Below are 26,497 nucleotides of genomic sequence, written 5' to 3' on the forward strand. Positions count from 1 at the left end.
TATGATTTTTTGATAAGCAGGCTTTGTATTATATTATATTGCAATTTCAACCAATTTGAGCGGGGCCGGATTTTAATGTAAATTGTGCGGGGTCCTTTGTTGAAAGACTAAAAGATTCCTTAATTCAAGGTCAAACGATTGACCTGTGATATTAGTATATTTTATTTGGCAGAGTAAGGAAGCTATAATAATGCATAATATTTAAACTAACCGCTTTTTATTGTTAAACTTTTTTCATTTAAATAATTGAAAATCAATGTAAGAACGTAACCCATTTCTTAATTTAAGGCAAGTCAATTGACCTATAATATTGGTACACCTTATTAAAGAGTAAGGAAGTTACATATTATTACTTATTTTAAATATTAGAATCATCTGTTTTTAACCAAACAAATTTGGTCATAAACAAAATTCAAAGTTTCTGTATGAATAGAAACAACATTTTGATCATAAATTTGCAAATAAAATAATTCTGAGCATTTTTCTTCAGAAAACTTAAAGCTGGGAAAGAAATAGGATTAAAAAACTCTGTCATTCCATTTTCCAGATCGACAAATTACCCTTTCAAATACAAAATTTGATTTGTCCGAATAAAAATTTAACAAATTTACTCTTTGATAAAAATAAATATTTCGGGTTTCAATCATGTAAAAAACTATGAATTTTTCTGACATTTCGTGAACATTATAACGTGACACCTCATCTTCAGGTCAGGTCTGAAGAAGTGAACTGCAATGTTTACGAACCTTTGGCAAAATTCGTAGTTTTTTACACGATATTAACCCGAAATATCTCTTTATCAAAATTATTCATCGTGAAAGCATTAAATCTATTAATTTTATTCTTAATGTCTTTTAAGGTTAAAATTAATTTCTCCACTAACAACTTCACTGTTCTATTTTTTATTGTAAATTTACCTTTTCGTGATAAAAGTTCAGCTGTTGGGTTAAAAATTCATGCATTTGTAAATAATTGCTCTCTTTTGTAGAAAATTAATCTTCTTAGTACAAAATTACTTTTTTTTAAATGAAAATCAAACTTTTGGTTTAAATTTGGTCAGCTTTATTGAAAATAAACAGCATTGTCAGAAATACGAGTTTTATTAGACTTGTAATAATATTTTATTTAGCAAAGATATATTTTGAAATATAAACAAGTTGCAAAAAAATTGCATGACATTTTCTTTTCTAGAAGCTTACCATTTTTGAAAAAAAAAGATTAAAAAAGTGTATAAGTAGATTTAAAAAGCTGAAAAGTTTTACTTGAAAATAGATACTTAGGATTTTCAATTCACTTAAAAAAATCAAACTACGAAAGTAAGCTTTTATTGGTGTAACGATTACAGCACTTACAGGCGGGTTGTCCTAGTCTACCTATATAGCATCATTATACTCAATACAATATTATTGAAATAAATTTAAAACGAATAACGGATGTTGTGACGTTCCGTACGAACTGGGTGTGAAATACCCGACTCCAATTTCTCAAAACTGATAATTTTCACACCAAGCGCAGACTGAAGCTGCTGACCAACGCTCTGAATGTTCGCACTTCAGATTTCCAGCGAAATCCTATGCAATCCGAGGTAACCCTGGGTAACACGAAGTAATCCACATCCGCTCGGTCGCACTATATCATTCCCCCCTCAAATTATTACGATTAATACTTTATTGTTATATTTTTTGTGATAAGAGAAGTTTGTTAAATGGAGAAAGTAACGATCGAAACTTTCAATTAAAATGTATAAAAAGTCTTTATTATTGACTTTGAAATACGAAAATACATAGTTTTGTATTCGGAGATATCAGGATTGCATGTTGAATGGCCTAGCCGCTTGTCCCTTTGCCACGATGTTACTGACAGCGTAAATCATACCACCCTGATCGCCAGCTGGATGTTGTTCATCAGCACCAAAAGTCACTGTAGATACATATAAAATATCTAATTTAGGACCACCGAAAATGCATGCGCTGACTCGGGCTGCAGGTATGTGAATAGCTTGAAGAACTGCTCTAGTATTTGGATTGATTTGAATGACCTAAGGAAAAGATTAAACTGTTATTTTTATTTAAAGTTTTATTTTTGAAAATATTTTCCAAGTGATTCAATTCTTACGTGTGAACCTCCATAAAGAGGCACCCAGAGCCGACCTTTCGTATCGATTGTCATACGGCCCAGCATGGCATGACCGTAGTAGAGAGGAGGTCGCTGGATTTGAGCCCAATGTTCCAAGTCAAAAGCGATACCAGCTTCCCCTTAAAAAGTGATTTGATTACGATTTAAATTATAAAAATTTACACTTCCACTCTATTTATTTATTAACATGGTGTCTTATCCTATGGTATTCGACCAAATTGTTTAATTATAACATGAGATGCAGTAAATAAATATAATTCAAGCAGGAACAGCCCGTGTAGAAATTCAAATGGGGAACTAGTCTGGTTCCCGACTATTCGACCCCACTTAAAGTCGGGGGCTAATCGGGCCATCTAACTAGCCCCCGACCAGTAGCGTCACGGTAGATTAGTCGGGGGCTAGTCGGGGCCTGATCGGTTACTAGTAGGGGTCATATGATAATACGTCCGCGCGGAATATTAACCCAACTCCCCAGAATTTGTGGATCATTCGCTAAAAGTTTTTCAAAATACTTATTATTCATGGAAATTTCCATAAACTTTTTTGAAATATTATAAGTGCTCAAATTTACCCAAGATTTAATGGGGAACATATCCTACGCTTGAAAATTCATAAATTTATGTCACTTAAATTCCGCAACATTTGTGAAATATTAATTAAAAAAAAAAAATTAGCTTGAACGCAGCAATATAAGAGCTTCGCTCTGACGGAATCGCCATGTTGGCCACGGTAGTCTCTGCTCCAGGTAATTATGCTTCGTTAGATGTGGACTGCTGTCTTAAACACTCGACGCGTCATTTCTGTTACGCGAGAGGCGACATGTCACGCCATTGCGGATTTTCTTTAAAGCTACCAATCCAGAACCGCAAGACTCAAATGAAGGTGGTAGCGAAATCTAAACTGTACCGCCCTTAATAGTTGACTACTAGTATACTTCTCTTCACTGATTAATCAAAAACTTTTTCTCTTTGTTTTTTTTTTCCAATATGGATTTTCTTAAAATTCCATACAAAGGTATTTATAAATGTTCCTAGAAATTCGCAATTTTCCAAAAAATACTACAAAAAAATAAGATTACGTCTTTTTGAAGATTTTGATCGTTGTTTTTATAAAAAGTTGGTTTCAGTACAAAATTATTAACTCAATAATTATTTATTAAGTACCTTTGACATGAATTTAACATTAATAAATCTTTTTTCCAAAAAAAGTCTCAAATTATTGTTAAATATATTCTTAGTGTTTTAGAATTTTAAAAAATCATTAGTGAACAAAAAGGCCTGACTACCCCTTGACCAACCACCGACCAGGCCCCGACTGAAATTTTGACAACAAAAAACCCAACTAGTCCCCGATTAGTCCCCCACTGGGTACTTTGACAAAATTAATAACCCGACTAGTCCCCGATTAGTGCCCGACTTGTAATAGAGCCAAATGGGGTTATTTCTTTCCACCTTAATTCCCAATCAGCCCTGAGCATTTGTTTGAAAGATGCTTTAAAACATCTTCGTATAGCCAAGCGCGATTTTTTGACAAAGCATTCTGAAATGTCTAATAAAAAAAATGAACCTTCAAACAATTCTCAGCCTAGTTTGGAAATTGAGATGGCAAAACCCCTCGTCTTAATTAAGATTTCTTGTACCATTATGACTGCAGGAAAATCATTATTTTACATTTATAATTTACTTTCATAATTGAATTTAACAATAAATTAATGCAATTGCAAATAAATTTTGAAACTTAGCGATAAATGAGAACTGTCATTAATGTTATTTTTAAAACTTTCCAAAAGATAGAAAGGATTTTGAAATATTTTTGAAAATTTCACAAACCATTAAAACTAAAATTTACACAATATTGCAATAATATAAAAATTCGAGAACAAGAAGAATATATCAAAGATTTAAAAATGAATGAAACCGTCAGAGCCATTCGCGTGTTTTAGTTTGAAGGAAATCGGTGTCACTTTTTCCGAAATTCAAACATTTTCTGTACGGATAGTCATAGTATTCGAAAAGAAAAACAATTTATCTTTAAGGATTTTTTCATAAAAGCAAAATTTACCAGAGATATAGCATTTACAAAATTCCAAAAACTACACGAAAATGAACGTTTTAAGCCAAATAAGGTACGATATGAAAAACAGTTGTAAGAAAAATGTTGTTTTTTGAATTCTCTACAAGACTATTATAACAACTTTTTTTAATTTTCTTGAAAAATCCAAAATACAAATTTTGACGGCATTAAAAAATAATCGAAAGTCAAAAACTACATTTTTTCATTCCACTATTTCACAGTATTTCGAAGATTCTGAATAATATAAATGTGTTTTTGGTTCAACATAACGTACAGCCCAAAAATATCCACTGATTTAGGCAAAAAAAATTAAAAATAAAACTAATAAAAAATTCAATAACAGAAAAATGGTTGAAATCGCTTTAGTTGCATAAAGTAACATTTATCAAGGATATTCCAATATTAGGAAATTAACAAAAAGTATTCTATAAACAAATTATTTGTTAAGCAATTTTCTTTAAGATTTTGTAATCTACTAATACAATAATCAGGCATTTTTCGACGTAAGTATTCGTTGCTTCCGATGTAAATATGTTAGTTAGAAAATTAATGATAATTTTAGCCAAGTTCATAATTTTTTAATTAATCTTCTTATTTTTGGAAAAAATTTAATAAACAAATACATTATTCGGGCATTTTTCGGCAGAAAAATTTAGTTTTTTCAATGCCAGTCTTTTCAGTTGCAAACTTCATGACAATTTCAGCAAAATTCATAATAAGTTAATAAATTTTGTGATTTCTTTGAACAAATTTAATCAACAAAAGCATTAATCAGGTATTTTTCTGAAGAAAAACTCGTTTTTGTCTATGTCAACTTTTTTGATTAGGAAGTTCATGATAGCTTAAACAAAATTCATAATTTTTTATCAATTTTATGATTTTTTAAACAAATGCATTAATTAGGCATTTGTTGACAGAATTTTTTTTCTATATCTACTTTTTAAATTATGAAATTAATGAAAACTTCTGCAACATTTATAATTTTTTTTATCAACTTTGTGATTTATTTAAACAAATATAATAAACAAATGCATTACTGGTGCATCTGTCAACGGAAAAATTATGTTTTGTTTTGATGTCAGAGTTTTACTTCAGATCTTCATAATAAATTTGGCAATATTCATAAAGAGTTAATAAATTTTATCATTTTCAAAATCAACTTTAAGAAACAAATGCCATTAATCGAGCATCTGTGGACGAAACAATTGGTTTTTTTCGATGTCAGTCTTTTCAATGGGGAACTTCATAATGATTTTAGCAAAATTCATAATTGGTCATAAAATTCATTAACAAATTATGAATTTTGTTAAAATTATCATAAACTTCCTCATTTATAAAAATGTACCAAAAAATACGAATTTTCATACCAAAAAATGTCTGATTACTGCATTTCTTCATTAAATTTTTTTATACTATAAAGAATTATAATCCGAAGAGAAATTCCTTTAACAGAATATTGTTTCCATTCAAATTTCTTGCATATAACTTGAAAAAACCTATAATCATAAAAAATTATAGAAAACATTTTCAAAACAAATAATTCCCTTATAAAAAATTTTGTTGCTTAATACATAATATTGAAACATCGCCCGCAAAGCTGGCGGATTCTTTAAATAAAAATTCCCCCATGATCGTCGAAAGCTCATATTTTTTTAGAAAAAATTAAAATTTTTGTTTTCAACTTGAAATATTTTTTTTAATTTAATAGCGTTTAATGAAAATATATTTGATAATGTAAAAGCTCGTCTCTTTAAATCGAAAATTCGCATATTTTGGCTAAAAGTTCCGCTTTTTTGTGGCCAATTCGCGGATTCGCTTTAAAATTCAATTGCTATGTTTAAAATTAAAGTGAAAACATTCAATTTCCGTAAAAAAATATTATTCAGATTTTATGACAGCGAATTTTCATAAGGAATTATTCTTTGACTTGGAATAGACCATTTTTTATCTAAAACAGAAATTTTTTGTTAAAAACTTACCAACAACCCTTCTTTCGCCCACATTATAAATAAACGTATGAATTACGTTATTCCTATTATTGATGCAATACAACTTTGTAGGATCGCTAAGACTCCACACGATTCCATTGGTCACAGGAATTCCCGGAAGCATCTGTTCTACAAGTTGCGGGGCAGGCAAAAGTGGATGAAATGTCCACACTCTTCCCGAAACAGGTTCACCCTTCTTAACTGACCCTGGAATATAATATAAAATTTTCAATTTAATAATTAACCGAAGGAAAACAAAACTTGTAATCCGCTGGACGTAACAGTTATCCGAATTAGTAATCCGACAAAATCTAATTAGCTCAAAGTAATTTCGGTAATGATCCTCCTAAAATGTGTAGTATAGTAACTTTAATTATATTTTTAAAAATTTGTTTTGTTTTTGTTGGAAATTAGTTTTCCTAAATTCAAATTCAGCAGGAATCAGTAGGAAATTCAACTCCGTGATTGAAAATCCATCTGTTTTGTTGAAAACTAATCCTTTTTAATTGATAATTCGCGTAAGTCTGACAGATTCTTTAAATAAAATAAATATTTTGTTCCTTTAAACCAAATATTTCTTTGAATTAAAGAAATATTTGATTGCTTAAAATTAAAAATTAAATTTAAAAATTAAATTGAATTAAAGAAATCTAATGTTTTATTTGATCTTCCCATTTCTTTAAATGAAAGAACCGTTTTTGTTGAAAAAGAGAGCAGGATACTTAAAAATTAATATACATTTTCTCTGATTCCAATAATGAATTGTAAATAAATTGGCTTCCTCGTGGAGCAAATAATATCATTCAATTTAAAAGTGTAATAATTCTAATTAAATACTGTGTTTCCACGACGAAAATTTTGCACAAGGAAATCACAGGAATTTCCGGAATTTATGATATTCATGAAATTCACGGAAACCATGACATTCACGGAATTCATGGAAATGAAAGAATTCACGAAATTGATGGAATTTGCGAAATTCGTGAACTTCAAGGTATTCAAGGAATTTATGAGATTCATCAAATTCACGAACATAGCAGAATTCATGGAGTTCAAGAAATTTATGGTAATCACGAAATAGATGAAATTGAAGCAAATCTTCAATTTCAAGAAATTTTTTGAATATAAGGAATTCATTGAATTGACGGAATTCAGAGATTTCACAGAATTCATAGAAATCTTGAAATTTCACTGAATATATGGAATGAATGAAATTCACGGGAAATGTTTAATTAATAAAAATTCATGGAATTCCAGCAATTCGCGGAATTGACTGTAAACACAGAATTTAGGGAATTAAAGAATTCCCAGGATTCGAGGAATTAAGGGAATTCGCAGAAATAATGGAAATAAAGGAATTCATGAAATTGATGGAATTAGTGGAATTAATAAAATTCACGGAATTCAAGGGATTTATGGACTTAAGGGAATTCAATGAATTCACGGCGTTTGTGGAATTCAAAAAATTCGTGAAATTTCATTAATTCTATATATTCCGTGAATTCCGTAATTTTGTTAAATTTCATTAAATCATTGAATTTTATGATTTCCTTCAATTTCATTAACTCTTTGGATTTTATGAGTTCCTCGAATTTTGCGAATTCTCTAAATTCCTTGATTTCCTTGAATTTCATGAATAATTTGAATTCCGTAAATTCCATGAATTCCATAAATTCCATAAATTACATTAATTCAATAAATTTCTGGTTATCAGTAAATTTTTTGAATTCCGGGAATTTTTCAAATTCAATTAATCACGTGAATTCCGTAAATTCCGTAAATTTCGTGAATTCGTTGAATTCCGTTAATTTCACGAATTCCATGAATTTTGCGAGTTATGTGAATTTCCTAAATTCAATGAATTCCGCAAATTCTCTGCATTTCCTCATTTCCATGAATTCAATTAATTCCATGAATTCCGCGGACTGCGTGAATTTCGTAAAGTCCATAAATTCCGTGAATTCCTTTAATGTTTAGAATTCCGTAAATTCAATGAATCACATTACGTCCGAAAATTTCGTAAATTTCGCAAATTGCGTGAATTTCGCAAATTGCATGAATTCCATGAATTCGATAAGCACGATGAATTCTGTGATTTTTATAAATTCCATGATTTCCTGCAATACGTTGAATTCCATGAATTCTGTGAATTTAATTAATTCTATGAATTCCGTTAAGTCTTTAAATGCCGTAAATTCCACAAATTCCGTAAATCCCGTTAATTATTTGAATCCCTTGAATCACCTAAATTTCTTGTATTACGTGCATATCGCTGATTTCCCGCATTTCCTAAATTCCATGAATTCCATGAATTCCGCTAGTTCCATGAAATCTGTAAATTCTGGTCGTTATATGAATTCTGCAAAATTTATGAATTCCTTAAATTTCAAAAATACGCGCATTATATACAATACATTAGCAAAAGTTTTGGCATTATAAAATTTCAATACATGTGAGGTATCATACCAATACCAACATTTGGAAACTAGAACATTATCTATTGTAGTTGTTATCTTACGTTTTGAAAATAAACTTCCAATACATTTAGTGGAAGTTTTTAACTGAAATTTTGAACAGTGGGGATTAAGAAAATCGTCCTTTCATTCAAAGAAATAATTTGCTTATTTCAAATTACTGACTCCAAAGAAATTATTTCTTTTATTTTTCCTAGTAAATATTTTGAATCCAGATGATTTTGCTTTAAACCAAACAAATAATTCCTTTAAATGGAAGAAACTACGTCCCAGTGGGCACAAAGTATGGTGACGTCCGTACGACATCGTTACGACATATTTACGACAACTTTACGATATCCCATGTCCATGTCGTTAAGGTGTCTTTACGATATCGTAAATAAGTCTTATGATCTGACGATGTCTTTACGATATCGCAAAGAGACCGAAACGAAATGGACATAAGATGTCGTAAAGATGTCGTAACGATGTCGTAAAGACGTCGCCAAATTTTGCGCGCATTAGGGTGACATCATTTATTAAAATCAAATAAATTTTCTTCTTCCATAAAAATATTTGTATAATAAATGAAAAGAACATAGTCAAAAAAATTTTTTTTTTATTTAATCAGAACTTTTAATGGGTGTATGCTATCTGGAGAAATCTGGAATAATCCAGAGTAAATCTGTATATAAAGTTAGTCCAAAGTAATCGGATACAATCCAGCGGATTCTATCTTCACTGAAACGTATTTTTCAGAATTGTTTCTTCCTTGTACTTGACGTAAAGTTTAAAACTTAAATACAGTAAAATTTTTTCTTACAAATACATAGTCCGTGCAAAGGGTCGGCAATTCCATAATTGAATGATTCGTTTTCGTGCAGGTGGATTACGTTATATATCTTCATTTTGCGAAGTGAATTATTTGTTAAACTATTCCAGTCTATCAATGTAATTTTATTATTATAACCAAGCACAAAATGATCCGAATGGTGTGCAACAGGAACAGCAAAAGATAAAGTACCGAGGCCTGCGGAAAAAATTATTGTTAAAAATTAGTCGAATTAGGTGCATTAGGTATAAGAAAGGGTTTCGTAGCCTATTATAACGCAAAAAAGTTGTTAAAGCCTCCCCTTCTAATACCTTCCCTAACCTACTCCCCTTAAATTCAATATTTAGTTTTTTATTCAAAAATATATTTCCTTATTTGATAAATTGATTATTTTGTGGCAAGTCCTTTTCAAAATTAAAATAAATAAAATTAAAGTATACAGTTTTATTTTGAAACTCTCAGTTCTCCGCGTCAATGATTTTCTCATAAATCTTTTTTTTGTCAAAGATTCAAATATTTTTTTGAAAAGTCATGTTTTTGTTTTATTCCATTCGTTGAAAATGCAACCACTTATTTTAAACTTCATCTTTTCTCGTATTTTAAATTAATCTTTCAACTCTGAATATGACTATTTCGTTTTGTTTAATGAAAATTTTTTTCTCATCAACATTCAACTATTTGGTTAAACCATATTCTCTCCGGTTTTAGTATTTAACAATATAAAAAAATGATCCTTTTCTGGTAAAAAATTAATTTTCTTGCACAAAAATGTATCTACCTTGTTAAAATTTTGATGTAACTACTCCATTTTCGGCGGAAAATTGATCTTATTTCGTAAAAAATGGATGTGTCTTGTTAAAAATGTATTTTTTTGAATAAAAAATTAGTCATTTTAGTGGAAAATTAAATTGTTTCGTTAATAAATATCTTTTAAGTGAAAATAAATAATTATAATTAAAAATTTATTGAAAACAATTTTAAGTAAAAAATTAGTTTTTTTTTTAAATATAAAAATCAATTTTTTAACTGAGCTTTAACTTTTAGTCTGCGAGTTGCAAAAACTACGAAACCCTAAAAATTCTCACGAAAAAGATAATTCAGATAAGGAATTAGAATGTAAAAAGTATTTGCATACCTATAAAAGTGCAAAATATTTCTTCACTCGAATCAAGATATGCACAGAATTCATGTTTGAAATCGTCTGTGAAGAAGAGTTGGCCGTTGCGATAGAAAAGACTTTCTACTCCTCCGACTCTATGCGTAATCGGTATAACCCTAATAAATGAAATTTCTGTTAGTAGTAAAAATTAAGTGTGGCAGAATTTAAAAACAAAAAGTATTTGGTTAAAATTTTTATTATTTTTTGGAAACGTCAACTATTATGGTAAACACTGAAATCATTGAGTTGAACGTAGTATTTTTTATAGTAAATTTATATTTTCAGTCTAAAAAATCAACGGTTTTGTGAAAAAGTTGCCTTCTTGACATAAAATATCCACATTTTGTATAATTTTTTTTTTGTATTAACTGAAAAATACTTCTCGGTAGAGGATTTAACTAATTTGTTGAAAAACCGTCATTTATTGAAAATTTGTTTTATATAGTTACAAATTCATTTGCGCAACTGAAAATATAACCATTCAGTTGTAGGTTGAAAATTTCACTATGTAATTGGATTTTTTTTTTAATGAGCTATTTTGTTAAAAATCAATATTTTTTTTCAAGGGTGGAACTATTTCGTTAAAAAATTTATATCTTCTGATAAAAAATTAAGATTGTTGTTTGTCAATTTATCTTTTGAGTTAAAAATTTTACTATTACAAAAAAAAATTTTTTTTTTTAATTGGAAAAAGTTTTTGTACTGAAAATTTAACTATTTAATTCTTTGTTTAGAATTGCATCTTTTTTATCAAAATTAAACTATTTTACTTAAAATCCATGTGTTTCGTTGAAAAATCGTGTTCTTTTGGTAAATAATTCATCTTTTAGGTTCAAAATTCATTTATTTCTATGTCATCATTTTTTATAACTTGTTTTCCTTTTGAAATTTCACTTAATTCTCGGGAGATGATTCTTAGGTTTCAGGGGGAGAGCATCATGGTTGCGCTGCTGTTACTGCTTGCTAAAAATTTTATTTATTTTTTGTTTTGCCTTGATAAGGATGCTGTATGAGTACCGAAATGTTGGTATTTATTTTTTACAATTTTTTTTATTGTGATTTAATGATGATACAAATAAATAGGCGAAAAAATAAAAAGCTGAAGAAAGGGGATTTGTTTGACACCTTTCTCATTTTTCTTTCCTCTTATTTATTTTTCCTAAAGGAAAAACTAAAAAATTATCTTTCTGATTAAAAATTCATTTTATCGATTGAATAATTCACCGTTTATTCTAGGACTTTCATATCTTTCAGTTAGGAATGCAGCTGTTTGTTTAACTAAAAATTTAAATATTTCGTTAAAAATTCATCTTTTTTAGAAGAAAATTGATTTTTTTCTTATGCGAAGATTTGGAGAGGGTCAATAAGGTTAAATTGGTTGAGACAAAAAAAAAGAACGCCGGAGTTAAATAGGGATAAAGGGGATATGTTTATAAAGTTAGAAACCCTTATAAAAGGATGTAAATAGGAGACTTGGAGATGATTGGATGAGGCTTGTGGAAGACTAAATGATATGAAGAGGCAAATGGAGGAGGTAAAAGGCGAGGTAAAAAAAGTGAGACAAAAATGGGAAGAATGGGATCAATTATAATAGGGAGGAAAGAAAAGGTGTGGAATATATAGGAAATTATAGAAAAAAGGCATAGAGAATGAGACGGTTAGGAAAAAAGACATAAAACAGCCAGAAGAGACGGTGAGCAAATTAGAGATAAGAAATGAGTCTAAGGTGGGAGAGAAAGGAATTTTGGAAGAAGTGAGAGAGCATGAGGTAGTTAAGAATGAGCAGAATGAAAGGTTGCGCTTGAGGCTGATTTAGGTTGAAAGAAGAATGGAAGGGAAAGAGAGAGGGAAAAGGAAAAAGAACATAATAGTGAAGGATTTGAAAGTGGACAGTGAAAGGGCAGACGAACATATTAGGAAGGTGATGAGAGACATTAGTGCACAAGTCAGAGTGGAAGGGATAAGAAAACTAGGAGGGAAGAAAGAGGGCAAGAATGCATGTTTTTAGTGAAGTTGGGGAGTGAGCAAGACAAATAGGAAGATAATAGGGTAAGAATTGGCAAAAATAGGATATAAGTAAATGGAGAGATACAGATTTGGGACGATGAAGTAACAGAACATAGGGACGGTAGGAAACAGGTACAGAACTGAGAAGACAAAGAGTGATAAAAATCGAATACAAGTGTCACGAGGGTGCTTTCAAAATGACAAGAGGACCCAAATGAAAGGAATAAAGACGGTGAGCACAAAAAGAGCTACGTGCAGTTAGCGTTCACGAACGTGTCAGGATTTAAAACAAGGACAAAGGGTTTTGGGGAAAATTGCAGAAATGGGATGTGATAATAAAAAGTGAGACGTGAGTGAATGAGAAAGAGCGGAACGATATGAAAAGAATATTACCGAAAGCATATGAGCGGAAGATGCAAGAAGCAAAAAAGGAGAACGTGAGAAGAAGAAGAATGGGTGGCATGATGCCAGAGGTAAGAAAGAAACTCGTGTTAGAGAAAGAAAAGATATAGTATAAAGAAGAAAAGGATAGAGCAATAGTTAGAACAATAAAATTAGGAAAAGTTATTGTGGATGTGGTATGCGTGTACAGAATAAGAGGAGAAGAGTGACAATGCAGAATAATAAGGAAATTGACAGAGGAAAAAAAGAGAGGCTGATCTTCATAGAAGGGGACTTAAAAGCGTGGACTGGGGAACTAGGGTGGACAGTATGGGATAGAGAAAAGAAGGTGTTTTTAAGAAAATCGAAACAAAAGGAAACACATAGGGAGGGTAGGAGGCTGATGGACCTATTGGGAGAGGCGGGATGGTTCATTTGTAACGGAAATACAAGAGGATATGAAGAAGGTGAATATACGTACGTAGGTCTAGGGGACACCATAATAGATTATATTTTGGCAAAAGAAAGAATAAGGAGGTTAATGATTAGAATGGAAGTGAGCAACGTGATACGCTCAGAACACTTTCCGGTCATCGCGACAATAAGATCTGGTGGCTTAAAGCGCAGTAGGGGGAAGAGGAAAGGAAATGGAGAGAAGAAAGTGCAAATGGGCATTAAGGGGGATAAAAAGTTCAGAGAATTTAGGGCAAAAATATAAAACTAAAAGATAGGGGGTCTGGAGGAGGAAGGAATTGACACACTGCTAAAGAAACCAAGCAGAGCGATAGAGAAGGTTAACGAGAGTCTGGTGAGACGATAAATGCGGCGAAAGTAAAGATAGAATACAGGAAAGTGCAAGAAAATGGAGGTAAGAGAAAATGAAAAAAGGAGAACTCAAAATGAGAAAGAGGGAGCACGGAAGAATGATACAGGAGAAAAGACAGAAGGAGAAAGAAAGGTATATGAAAGAGGTAGAGAAAGCAGTAAAAGAAGGGAGGGAAAGGGACACCATAAATAGGAAAAGTAAAGGTATAAATTAAGGAATAGGAATAAAAGAGTGGAATAGGCAGTTTAAGGGTATATTAAAAGCAGTGGAGTATAGGGCAAAGGAAGAAGGAAGAAAAACGGTTGATGGGGACGAGGAAATTGAAAACGTGTTGGCAGGGACGAGGTGAAACGGAGAATTGCAAGGTTGAACAGAAACAAGGCAATAGGGGAAGATGTTTTGGAAAATGAAGGACTGAAATATGGAGGATTAGGGGTGAGGGAAGAGATGTGGAGGATTTGCAACAAGGTATAGAAAGGATAAGGGTGACCTGAGGAGGGAAAGACAGGGCTGCTAGTACTGTTGATTAAGAAAGGAGAAGGTAAAAAGTTGGAAAAATATAGAGGTATAAGCAGCAATGAAAGAGAGAAAGATGGGAAAAAAAGCAGATTCAAGGTACAGCAGTTGGTATAGAATGGTTAAGGGACAGAGGGAACCAGAGTACCTGTAAAAGATTACATAGAAGAGCAAATGGAAAAGAGTATTGAGATTCAGCATGGGAGAGGATATCAGAGAATGCTGGTATTTGATTAATGAAGAAGAGAATGTTTGTAGAGTATGTAGTGTGTAGGCGGGAAACATAGTTGCATGTGTTAGAGAGGTATACAGGAGGCGAATGATAGGTGGAGAGTACAAAAGAGATAACTATAGGGATTTTAAATGAAAATGGTCAGAGGGAAAAATGGATAAAGAAGCTGGAGGATCTGAGAAAAAGAGCTGGTTGCACAGGATAATAGAAAAAAGCCAAAAAATGACTCCGAAACAGGAGAGTTATGAAGTAGTGTTGTAGGCTAGAGTCCAATTTTATAATTGATAATGGTAAGAGGAAATGGAAGCCGAGGGCAAAGTCGCAAGCGTTTAGAAATAATGATTTGAGACTTTATGAAACAAGCAGTTCGTAAGATAGTATAATGTTTGTTTGTAAGAGTACTCATAATGGTTATGTAATGATTCCGAAATCTGTAAAAGGGAGAGAGTACAAATAAATAAAAAATATACATTGAACTTTGTTATTAAAAATTTAACTATTCAATTCGGTTTTTGAAAATTCATCCTTTTCTTGATACAGATGCAACTATTTTGTCAACAAATCTTGTACTTAGAAAAATGTTCTTTTTATTAAACAATTATTCTTATTGGTTCAAAATTTATCTTTAGGTTTAGAAATTCACTTCTGTAGTAATAAATTTAAATACGTTGTTAAAAATGTGTTCTCTATTTTTTTTTTAAAGTGCATCTGAAAATTTATTTCGTAATTTATTTATGCAATTTTGCGAATTGAACAAGGTCAGGATCTACCCCTGGTCGTAGGATTTTGATAAAAGTTGGTGGAATTATATTGCTATATGAAACAAATTTTCGTTTCAAACGATTTTTGAACATTTTTAAAAATTGCGGAAGTTACGCGTAAGTTCCGTAATTTTGACAATTCTCAAAAATCGTTTAGGCCAAAAACTTCTTTGAAATATGGTTATAATTTCAGCAACTCTTCTCAAAATCAAATAACCAGGGGTAGATCCTTATAAAAATGGTAAGATAAATTTCAGAGAAATTCAGGAAATTTTTAAATTTTGATTTTATAGCGACCCTGTAAATATTAAATTAATTCTACAATAAAATATACCTGTGCAGAAATTGCCCGACATATTCCCAAGTTCCGATCTGGGCCCGATCGGATTTTCCACATTTGGTTATTATCGTGATATTGTTTTTTTTAACATTGAACTTAAAATGACAAAAGCAAAAAGTACATTGCGAATTCGGAAACAGAGAATTGTTAGTGAGAGTTCTTATTCGAAATGAAAACGAGGAAAAAAATTTGAAAAGCACTTATCTTTAATTTATTCGAAACTTCGCATATCGATAAATTTAACGCGCTGATTTAAATTGTATGAAAAATTATACAAATTATAACAACAGTATGTATTTTTAAAAGATCTAATAATTTTCACCTGTTTTTGAAAGATTTTAAAAAGATTCTTCTGATATTTATATTGTCAAGGTCGGATGGCATACATTGCGAAATTAATGACATTTGAGATTAGGGATGTCGGACTTCATTTGCTCCTCTAAATCTGCACGAAAATCATTTTAATTCCTAAAGATTTATGTCGAATTCCTATGCTTTCATATTGCTTAAAAACATTACTTAATACAAAATATACAAATTTCCATGTTAGTTACTTCATAGATTAAATGCTTTTAATATTTTCTCGAACATAACATCACTTTTAAAATCATATTACACGTGCCCAATGTGCGCTAGTCAAACAAAAGACTTCCAAAATAATATTAAAAAGATTCAAAAATATTTATAATTAAAATTTATTTCTGAACTTTTGTGTGTGTAATACCTCTAAATTTAAACTTTTTAAAAAATACTTGATATTTTTCTACGAAATGCACTCTTAACCATAAATTCAAAAAATAAAATTATTTCAATAATATAGAATATTGACAACTTTTTAAATTTAACTAATTATAAAAATAAAAAATTAAAGGGGCCATATCTGGGTCTGGGTCTGGGTCTGGCGCTATACAGATTATTTAACCTGCACGGGTAGTTTTCAACAGAGTAATATAATGAATTAATTAATTTTGTAAAATGTGTAAAAATATTAAAAGTAATAGTACTTACGCAGGGCCATTGTGGTTCAATTTTAAATTAAAATGATACATTTTTTAACCAAAATAGGAATTGTGACATATTCAGTAAAAAAATTAATAACAAAAGAAGTTTCAACCAAATATTTACATTTAAGCTGAACAGATTAATTTTTAAACGAAAAAAAAAGAATTTTAGAAAAATAAGTTTTTATAAAAAGACGAAATTGCTACTTAAAAAATTGTGTTTCAACCAAAAAACAATCAATTTCAACCAAGAAAAAGAATTTTGAAACAAATATTTTTCTAAAAAAGGAGAAATTAAAAAAAAATAATTTGCAAAAAAAAATAATTTGAAAAAAAGCAATTTTTCAAAATACGGGTGAATTTTTAACTAAGAATGCTGTAGTATCATTTTCGGTAAAAAATAATAATTAAAGAAAAAAAAGTTACAAAATATAAAAATTTTTAACTAAAAAAATTATATTTTTAACAAAAAGATAAATTCTCAATGAAAAGACAAAGTTTTACTTGAAAAACATTAATTTCCAACCAAAAATGGCATATTTCCATTAATATTTGCAAGAATTAATTGTAAACAACAGTTAAGGCAGTTTAACAATAAATAAATTTAATTTTCATTAAAGATGTAAATTCAAATGCTTTTAATATTTTCTCGAACATAATTCACTTTTAAAATCATATTGTACGTGCACCATATGCGTTATTCAAGCAAAAGTCATCCCAAAAGAATATTTAAAAGATTCAAAAATATTTATAATTAAAATTCATTTATATGAACGCGTGTGTGTAATACCTCTAAATTTAAACATTTTGTTTCGAAAATAATATTTTTCTACGAAATGCACTCTTAACCATAAATTCAAATAATAAAAACAGTTCAATAATATACAATACTGACGAATTCTTAAATTTAACTGATTATAGAAATAAAAAATTAAAGAGGCCATATCTGAGCCAGATGGGGTCCCCATTTTGGATGCCCAGATCGGGGACCTGTCGAGTAGTACGTTTTATTTAAAGTCTGGCGCTAGACTGATTATCCAATCGGTGCAAATGTTTTCTGATGGGGTCCCGACCGAAGCCCCAACAAAATTTCTGCGCGGGTAGTTTTCGACAGAGAAATATAATGAATTAATTAAAGTTGTAAAAAGTTTGAAAATATTAAAAGTTATAGTACTTACACGGGGCCATTGTAGTGAACGGGGTTGTGTTGCGAGCTGGATTGCCCGCTGTGTGGCAAGTTAGGTTTTACGTCGTGGAGCAAGCTAGGTTTCAAATCGTGTATCAAGCTGGGTTTTCTGTCTTGTTCCGAACCAGGTTGGCAAATTACCGAAGGATGAAATGCGCTAAAAGCGCAAATCGCGAGAAGAATTCTCATTGTTAAGAAAACACCTTTTTAATTAAATCTTTTCTTAAGAACTGAGAAAAAAAAGAGCATTCGAGTCGAATTTATACTCTCAGGTCTTACAAAGAAAGACGGGACGAAAAAAATCCCTTCCATTTTCTAGCTCTCTGCCAATCAAATCTTTAATATTTTGACTATACATGCTAAAAGGGGGGGAACTAAGCCACATGGAATTATACATTCTTATTATATATTAATGATTTCCTGGTGTTATTTGTCAAACAATGATAATAGTGTGGTTACAAATTTTCAAGAATTATAAATAATAACTTATTGCGAAAATGAAAATGTACGTGCATGTCAATATTTATAGGAGTCAAGATTTCAAGGCCTAATATAAATATAAATACATTTTTTAATCAAAGTTTTAATTTATAGTTAATTATACAGTTGAAAAAATTAAATTTCAACCCCAAAAAAACACGAACTTTCAACCAAAGAAATTAATTTTCGAACAAGAAGAATAGTGTGCTACCAAAGACGATTAATTTTCAGATGAAGAAATAAATTTTCGACGAAAATGAATTAATTAAACTTTTAAATAAATAATGGAATTTTCAACAAAATAGTTCGAGTTTTAACGAAACAAGTTAATTTTTATGAAAAACTGATTAATTTTTAACCAAACCTTAAACAGTTAAATTTTCAATTCCGAAAATTAATTCCGAATAAAAAAAACAATCGAATCTAAATTAAATTAGTGAAATTTTCAAGAGAGAAATTAATTTACGAACAAAAAGACTAATATTCTTTCAAAAAAATACGAATTTTCAACAAAATACATGAATTTTCTACTAAATATGATTAATTTTCACCAAAAAATGCAATAGTTATATTTTCAAAAAAAAACAACAATATGCCTTATAAAAAAAAATAGTTTTAATAAAGTATTGAAGTTTTAGAGCAAAAGATTAAATTTGAAAGTAATTAATTAAATTTTTTAATTTTTAAAACAATAATTTTCTACCGATGAAAGAAATTAAAAAAAATTTCAAATCATTTCAGAAAAGAATTGCAAACGACATTTCCTACAAGCAAAAAAAAAACAACAAAATGTTTAATGTTTCAATTTTTAAAAAATAAATAAACAGAAAATGATCAATTTAAATTTTGAGTTCAAAAAATTAATTTTCACATAAAAACACTTGAATTTTCAAAAATAAAAGCAGAATTCCTAACCAAAATACACGAATTTTCAAATAAAAATAATAATTGAATATAAAAAAAAACATGCATTTTTAACTGAAAGCGGTATATTTTCTAGCAAAATAAAAACAAATTTTCAACAAAATAGTTCATTTTTTCAAATAAAAATTAATTATTAGATCTAACAAAAGGGATTTAACAAAAAATAGAATAGATAAATTTTTTGATAACAAATTCAATTTTCAACTGAAGAAATGCACTTTCAACTAAAAAATTAAAATTTTCACCAAAAATGAAACAGTTAAATTATGAATTATGATTTGTAAACATTAAATGTAAAGAACAGTCAAGGCATGTTTTCAAAAAATAAATACAATCATCATTAAAGAAATTAATTTTAACCAACACAGACAAACGTAGAAAAATAGAATAGTTCAATGTTCATTGAAAATTAATTTTTAACAAAAAACCGGAAGGATTTTGAACAAAACTGGTAAAGATGGAACCATTTTCAAGCAAAAAGAAGAAAATTTTACAGAAAGAGATGAATTTAAAACAAAAAAGAATTTTGAACCAGATACTTGAATTTGTTAATTGAAGAAGATAATTTTTCTGCCATAAATGGAAAATTTCAATTATTATTTTCAACAAAAACATAATGAATTTCCACAAAAAATCCATTTTCAAGGAAAATGAAACATTTTCTATAAAAAGGACGATTTTTCAACTAAAAAAAGACACTTTATAATTGCAAATTGCATCTCATACTTAAGTTTTCAGTCAAAAAAATTAATTGCGACAAAAAAGGAAAAAGTTTAAACCAGAAAAATTAATTTTCAACTAAAAACGATAAATTTGCAAACAAACGCAATATCAATTTCCAATAAAATTGTTAAATTTTTAAATGAATATTAATCTTGAAAAAATAAATATTCAACAGCAACAACAAATAGTTAAATTGTGGGATAAAAAATTGATTTTTCAACAAAATAGTTAAATTTTTAACCAAAAAATGAACTTAAAAACATAAATAATAACATTCTTCCCAAAAAGACGAATTTTCAAAAAAATTAATGAATTTTCAAACACAAACTTGAATTTTCAACTAAAAAATATAATATTTCAATTAAAAATAAAATTGTTACATTTTCAGTAAAAATATGATTAATAATACAATTTTTGACAAATTAGCCTCTTTCTTTATTCTTCATTAAAATCTGACGTGACAATTTTTTGCTTCGCTGGACACTTTTCAGATGATCAAAAGTTTTATTTTTATATTATTCAATTTTAATATAAAATTTAAAAAAAATTAGGATTTTAAATCAATATTAAAAAAATAGTGATCACAGACCATGTAGATAAAAATGATTGAAAATTGAACATTTTTTATTGGAAATTGATTTCGTGTTTGCTTGAAATTTTTTCATTTTTAGTTTAAAATTCATTTTATTTGGAGAAAATTATTCTTCTTGTTTGAAATTTTATATTTTTCACTTGGAATTTCATTGCAAATTAATTGTTTGAAATTTTGTCTTTCACAAAAATATTTAGTTAAAATCGACTTTTTTTATTTAAAATATCGTCTTTTCAGAATAAAATTATTAGTTTAAAAATTCGTCGTTTATTTTAAAAATTAATTTGTTTGGTTAAAATATAAATATTTGGTTAAAATTTCTTTTTTTTTTCGTTCTTTTTTTTACGCAAAATTAAAGATTTCCATTTTTTGTTAAAAATTTATCTTTTTAATTAAAAAATTCAGCTATAAGGTTAAAAATATTTATCGTTTTGGTATAATGTTATTGTTTTTGTTTGTGCATTCACTGTAATGTTCAAAAATTGAAATTTTCTATGATAAATTCGATTATTTTTTTGTTGATCAAAATTTATTTTTTAAATTAAAAATTTTGCTGTTTCATTTTTCGTTAAAAATTTATATTTTTCAGTTGAAAATTCATTTCACCAAACGAAAATTAAAACATTTTATCGAAATTAAATTTGTTATCTGAAAATGAAACTATTCCATATTTGGATAAATATTTATTTTTCTATTTTTAATATTCATTTTTAATGACGAAAATTTAACAATTTTTTGGAAATTTTGTTGGTTTTGAAAATTATTATTTTTTTGTTTGTCTTTAGTAGAAAATTAATCTTGTTTTTGAAAAATACATTTATTTAGGTTAAAAATTCCTTTTTTGTGTTGTTACTTTATCTGTTTTGTTCAAAGTGCAATTTTTTCCGATTAAAAAAAATTTTTAAACTAAAAATTGAAATGTATCATTTTTGGTTGTGGATTTATCTATTTTAGTTAAAATTTATTTATTTTTTCTTTGAAGATGGAACTATTTTGTTGAAAATTTATTTGTTATTTTTTTAATGAAAAGTAAACGTTTTCAGTAAAAAATTCATATTTTTTATTATTAAATTATTACTCTTATTCGAAAATACATCTGTTTTGGTAAAGATTAGCATTCGATGTTCCCTTAAAAATTTATCTTCTTTGTAGAAAATTCAACTATATGGTTTAAAGTTCATGTATTTTGTTATAAATTGAACTATTTTGCTAAAAAAAATTTGCATCATAAATTTATTTTTTAAGCTGATAATGTAATAGTTTTTCGTGGAAAATTCATCTATTTTGTTAAAAATTCGTTTTTTTGTTGTTTTGAAATTGATTAAAAAATTTTTGAAATTTTCTTCCAGTAAAAAAGTATTGCTTTCAAAATTATTTTATTTGTTTACAAATTCATTTTTTGCTCAAAAATTTAAATATTTTGTTAAAAAATTTTATTAGTAATAATTATTTTTCAACTGAAAATGTAACTATCCAATTTTTCATTGAAACTTTATCCTTTTTGGTGGAAAGTTCAACTATGTGATTCAAAATTCATTTACTTTGTTGAGAATTCGACTTTGAGAAGAATATTCGTCTTCTCATTTGTAAAAATTTTTTTGTGAAAAATTTTACTATTTTCGATTTACCAGATTCAATATGGAAATGGAAAGAGAATTTTTAATTCAATACACAATTTTTCAATTCCCAACACTTTGGATAAAAAATGATAAAATTTGAATTTTTAAAAAACAAAATTGATCCATATTCAACATAAATGTGAGTAAAATTTTAGATTACTATCCTCCAAAGCTGGATAATCAGGCCATACGAAACACACAATTTTAAAAACAAAGCTGTTATGTAATAACATTAATTTAATCATTTAAACTTTAAAATAATTTTTTTTCATTAAAATATTTATTACTGAATATTATACAAATTTGGTATGATTTTACATATCCGAAAGGAAAAAAACAAGTACGCAATAGTACCCATTAGGAAAAGAAAAATAATTCTAGTTACGCAAATATAGTTAGCTTTGCATAATGATAACAAAAAATAAACACTATTAAAATATACAGAGACGCAATCATTATTTTATCAATTTGATTAATATTAATCAAAATATTCAAGATATTGTTGTCGACTTTTTGATAATTTGCACTGTTACTTGTTATAACAAATATAATATTTTTCTGCAAAAAAATTATTTTTCATGGGAAAATTCATGTTATTTGTTGAAAATTTGTGTTTTTTGGTGAAAATTTAACCTTGTTTCTGAAAAATTATACATCTTCGTTAAAAATGAATGTTTTATGATGATGAATTATTTTAATTTCCAAACTTTTTTGTTGGTGTTGAAAATTGAACTTCTTTGTCGAAAATTCTTTTTGTTAAGAAAATAGTATTAAACTTAATATTAAACTATTTGATTTTTAGTTAAAAAGTTATCTTTTTTAAAAGAAAATTGATATAATTTATTGAAAATTCATAATTTTGCCAAAAAACCCTTTTTTTGTTTGAAAGTTCACCAAATTGTTCCAAATTTTTTTCTGTGTTGTGAAATTCATGTATTTTGTTGAAATTTTTACTTTGTGGAAAAAATCGCCTGTTTGTCAAGAAATTTATCTTTTTAGTTAAAGATTTATCTTTTAGGTTGAAAATTTCCTTTCTTCTATTAAAAATCTTATTATTTTGTTTAAATTTTTTTCTATTCAAAATAACCTTTGTATTAAATAAAAATTTAATTGTTTAATTGTGTTCTCTGAAAAGTCATTATTTTTGAAAAATATTCAATTTTCTAAAATTCGTATAGTTTTTTTTTTAAGTATTCACCTTTTCTTTTCTAAAATATTAATCTGTTTACCATCTTAAATTAAAAAGATGCATACACGCAATAATTATTTTGTAAGTTTGAACAATATTTATTGAAATATTCAAGATTTTATACTTGATTCTTTCATTCTTTACTCTATAGCTTGTTATAGTAATTTATTTTTTATTAGCATTATTTTTTCTCGCATTAAGCAATTAAAATACATCTGTAGAATTTCGTTGTATCATCATAGTTCAAATAAAATTATAACGTTATCGCATTCTTTGGTAATATAGTAACCCTGAAATTTTCATTTTGTCGTAACATCTTGAGAGGAAAATTGCACAACTTATTTACGGAAAAAATAAAACTTTTTAATGCAATCAAGATTTTTATTTTTTTGCATTTAAATCTAATTTCCTTTTATTATTTTCAATAATCTCAAGGAAACATATTTTATTCATAATATTACAACAATGCACATAAAAATAGTACAAATACAAGTGATACAAAATGCTTTTTTAATTAACTCGCGAAAATGTTGTATATTTATTTTAATTGCTAAATAAATGTTACCATTGTTTATTCAATTTATTAATTAAAATTTAAAACACTTGCTTTTCTTAGAATGATCGACACACTGTCACGGGCTTTTAAAATATTTAAAGTAATATCGTAGAAATGAAACAGTTTTTTCTCAGAAAAATTATAATTCTGGTTTGGAAAAGGGAATTTTAAATTTAAATAAATTTTGAGCTGTAACAGGAAATTTTTTGAATTTAAAAAAATTCTAAGTAGGAACTGGAAATTTTCAAATCAAATTAAAAATCTATGTTGAAACAAAAAATGGTAACACGTTTTGATTCGGAAGTGGATGTTTTTTAAAAGAAATTTGGTTTGGGAAATAGCTAAAAATTAAAAATCTTGTCGTGGGCAATAATTTTTTGTTAAAAGATATAAATACTGTATGAGTATTAAAAGTCATTTTTAAGACGAACACACTAGAATTATTATATACTCAAAGGTTTTTCAATAAAATTTTAGAACATTTTTGAACTATAAATTTTAAGTAAAGTAATAATTTTATTTTTTAAAAATGGTCAAGAATTCGTTTTCAATAATTTTTTTTTTTTTTGAAAATCGACGTGATGGAAGGATGTTGCTTTAGTACAGGTCCAATTTATATTTTTTTAGGATTTTTTATCATAATCGAAAATAGAAATAATAAAAAAATTCTTTGTTGAGGATTTTTATCTAAAAAATTGACAAATATTCAACTAAAATTGTATTTTCGCCTTAAAATGTTGGCTTAAAATGAATGCAAGTTATATCAATTTTATTTTCGAAGGTTTTTTAAACTTAATTTTGTAATTTTGTAATTTAACTTTTAAAGAAAATTTCATGGTATCTACTTTTCAACGAGAAAAAAATAAGTCAAAATTTATTAGGTATATTTTCCTAAAATTATTGAAAATCATTAAACAAAGTTCGATTTAAATTCACAGGAATATAAATCTTTATCTCGTGGTAAAAGAATGCGATAACATAATGCTAATAAAAAGGAGTATCTTTTTTTAAAATAAATATTGTTTGTATTGGCTATTGCAAATAATATTAAACAAGATAATGAAAGAATTAGGCATAATATTTTTTATAATTTAACCAATGTTGTTTAAACTTACAAAATGATTTTTGCGTATCTGCATGTTTTAAAATGGTCCAATTTTTTATATAATTATAAAAAACTAATAATATTTAAATAACTCAGATTATTTTTATTTTATTTATCGATACAACACATGCATTTACAAAAAAATTGGAATGTTTTTCAAAACGTATGACGTTTCAACCTGAAAATTTGAATAGTTAAATATACATTTATTCCAAACTTGTCAAAAAAAAATCGGAAAGATTTTTGAAGAATTTGTGGAATAATACAAGTCAGTTTAAACAACTACAAGTTCTTAGCTGAACAAAATTTTTCCTATAATTTTGAAATATTCTGAAAATTTAATTAAATAAATAAGTAAATTTTTCCAAGAAACCTAGAAAAATTATATTTGTGTATAGCTATACATTTTATTAAACGAAACTATTTTTTTTAATATTACGGGGCTTATGATAAAATAAAAGAATTTTAAATATGAGAAAACTAAAAATATTTATAACAGGCGATCGGAAAAAATCGTGACTTAAAAAACAAACATTCTTCATAGTTTAAAGATTCCTATTGTAGTTTTAAATATTTTTAAAAATAAAAAAATGTCATTAAATCAAAAGTCTTTGGTTAAACAAAATTTTTTTTTTGAAATGAAAATTTTTGCATTGTAAATATATTTCGATGAAGTTATTGTTTAAACTTGAAGTAGCAACAATTTCAATAAGATTGTTCAATGCAATAAATTAATAAAGGAACTACCATGTACATTGAAAAAGCTTGAATGAAAATTCGTTGAAAAATATTTTTAACTTAATTGTGAAATATAATTTATAAAAATATAATGACCAAAAAAAAATTTCTGACAACAAACGATTGATTTACCGTATTTTTAATAAATGATAATAATTATATAAATAATAATTATTCCGCAAATAAAATTGCGGACACACGAGAATTTTTAAATGACAGGATTCCGGAGTATAAAATATTAAAGAACTCTTATATTATAAGATACGAAATAATACTTGATAAATGCTAAATTTATTTGATGAAAATATTTTTGAATTAATGTGTTATTTTTTAATTAATTTTTTATTTTTCTTATTAACAAAAAATTCAAACAAAAAGCATTTTTTTCATATTATCTTCATGCAGGGTAATAAACTTTCAAGTCGAAACACATTTTCGTGAATAAACACGACTTCTTTTAAAACGTGTTATTTTTAGAAAACGAAGGTAACAATATGGCGCACTTTTATCGCTCCGTAATTTTTTATCGCTTTAAATTATTCAAAAGATGTAATCATAATAATTTTCATAAAAATAATTAATATTTTAATAATAGTATAGCATTATTTATTATAATTTTTTGCATACTTTAGAATTGTTTAAAAATGGGCGAAAAACATGTTTTCGCTTTACTCTAAAAA

General features: G+C 27.5%; 1 protein-coding gene across 1 annotated transcript in view; it reads right to left on the minus strand.

The window, feature by feature from the left end:
• Window positions 1-1,804: 1,804 nt before the first annotated feature.
• LOC117176455 (regucalcin-like) overlaps window positions 1,805-26,497 on the minus strand; it is a 39,228-nt gene continuing 14,535 nt past the window's right edge. The window contains exons 2-7 of the mRNA XM_033366697.1: window positions 17,884-18,048; window positions 10,618-10,757; window positions 9,474-9,680; window positions 6,189-6,404; window positions 2,116-2,255; window positions 1,805-2,038 (exon numbers count right to left, since the gene is read on the minus strand). Of these exons, the coding sequence (XP_033222588.1) occupies window positions 1,805-2,038; window positions 2,116-2,255; window positions 6,189-6,404; window positions 9,474-9,680; window positions 10,618-10,757; window positions 17,884-18,048 (1,102 nt within the window). The remainder of the gene's footprint in view (window positions 2,039-2,115; window positions 2,256-6,188; window positions 6,405-9,473; window positions 9,681-10,617; window positions 10,758-17,883; window positions 18,049-26,497) is intronic.

Source organism: Belonocnema kinseyi, chromosome 7, assembly GCF_010883055.1.
Source record: "Belonocnema kinseyi isolate 2016_QV_RU_SX_M_011 chromosome 7, B_treatae_v1, whole genome shotgun sequence".
NCBI lineage: Eukaryota > Metazoa > Arthropoda > Insecta > Hymenoptera > Cynipidae > Belonocnema > Belonocnema kinseyi.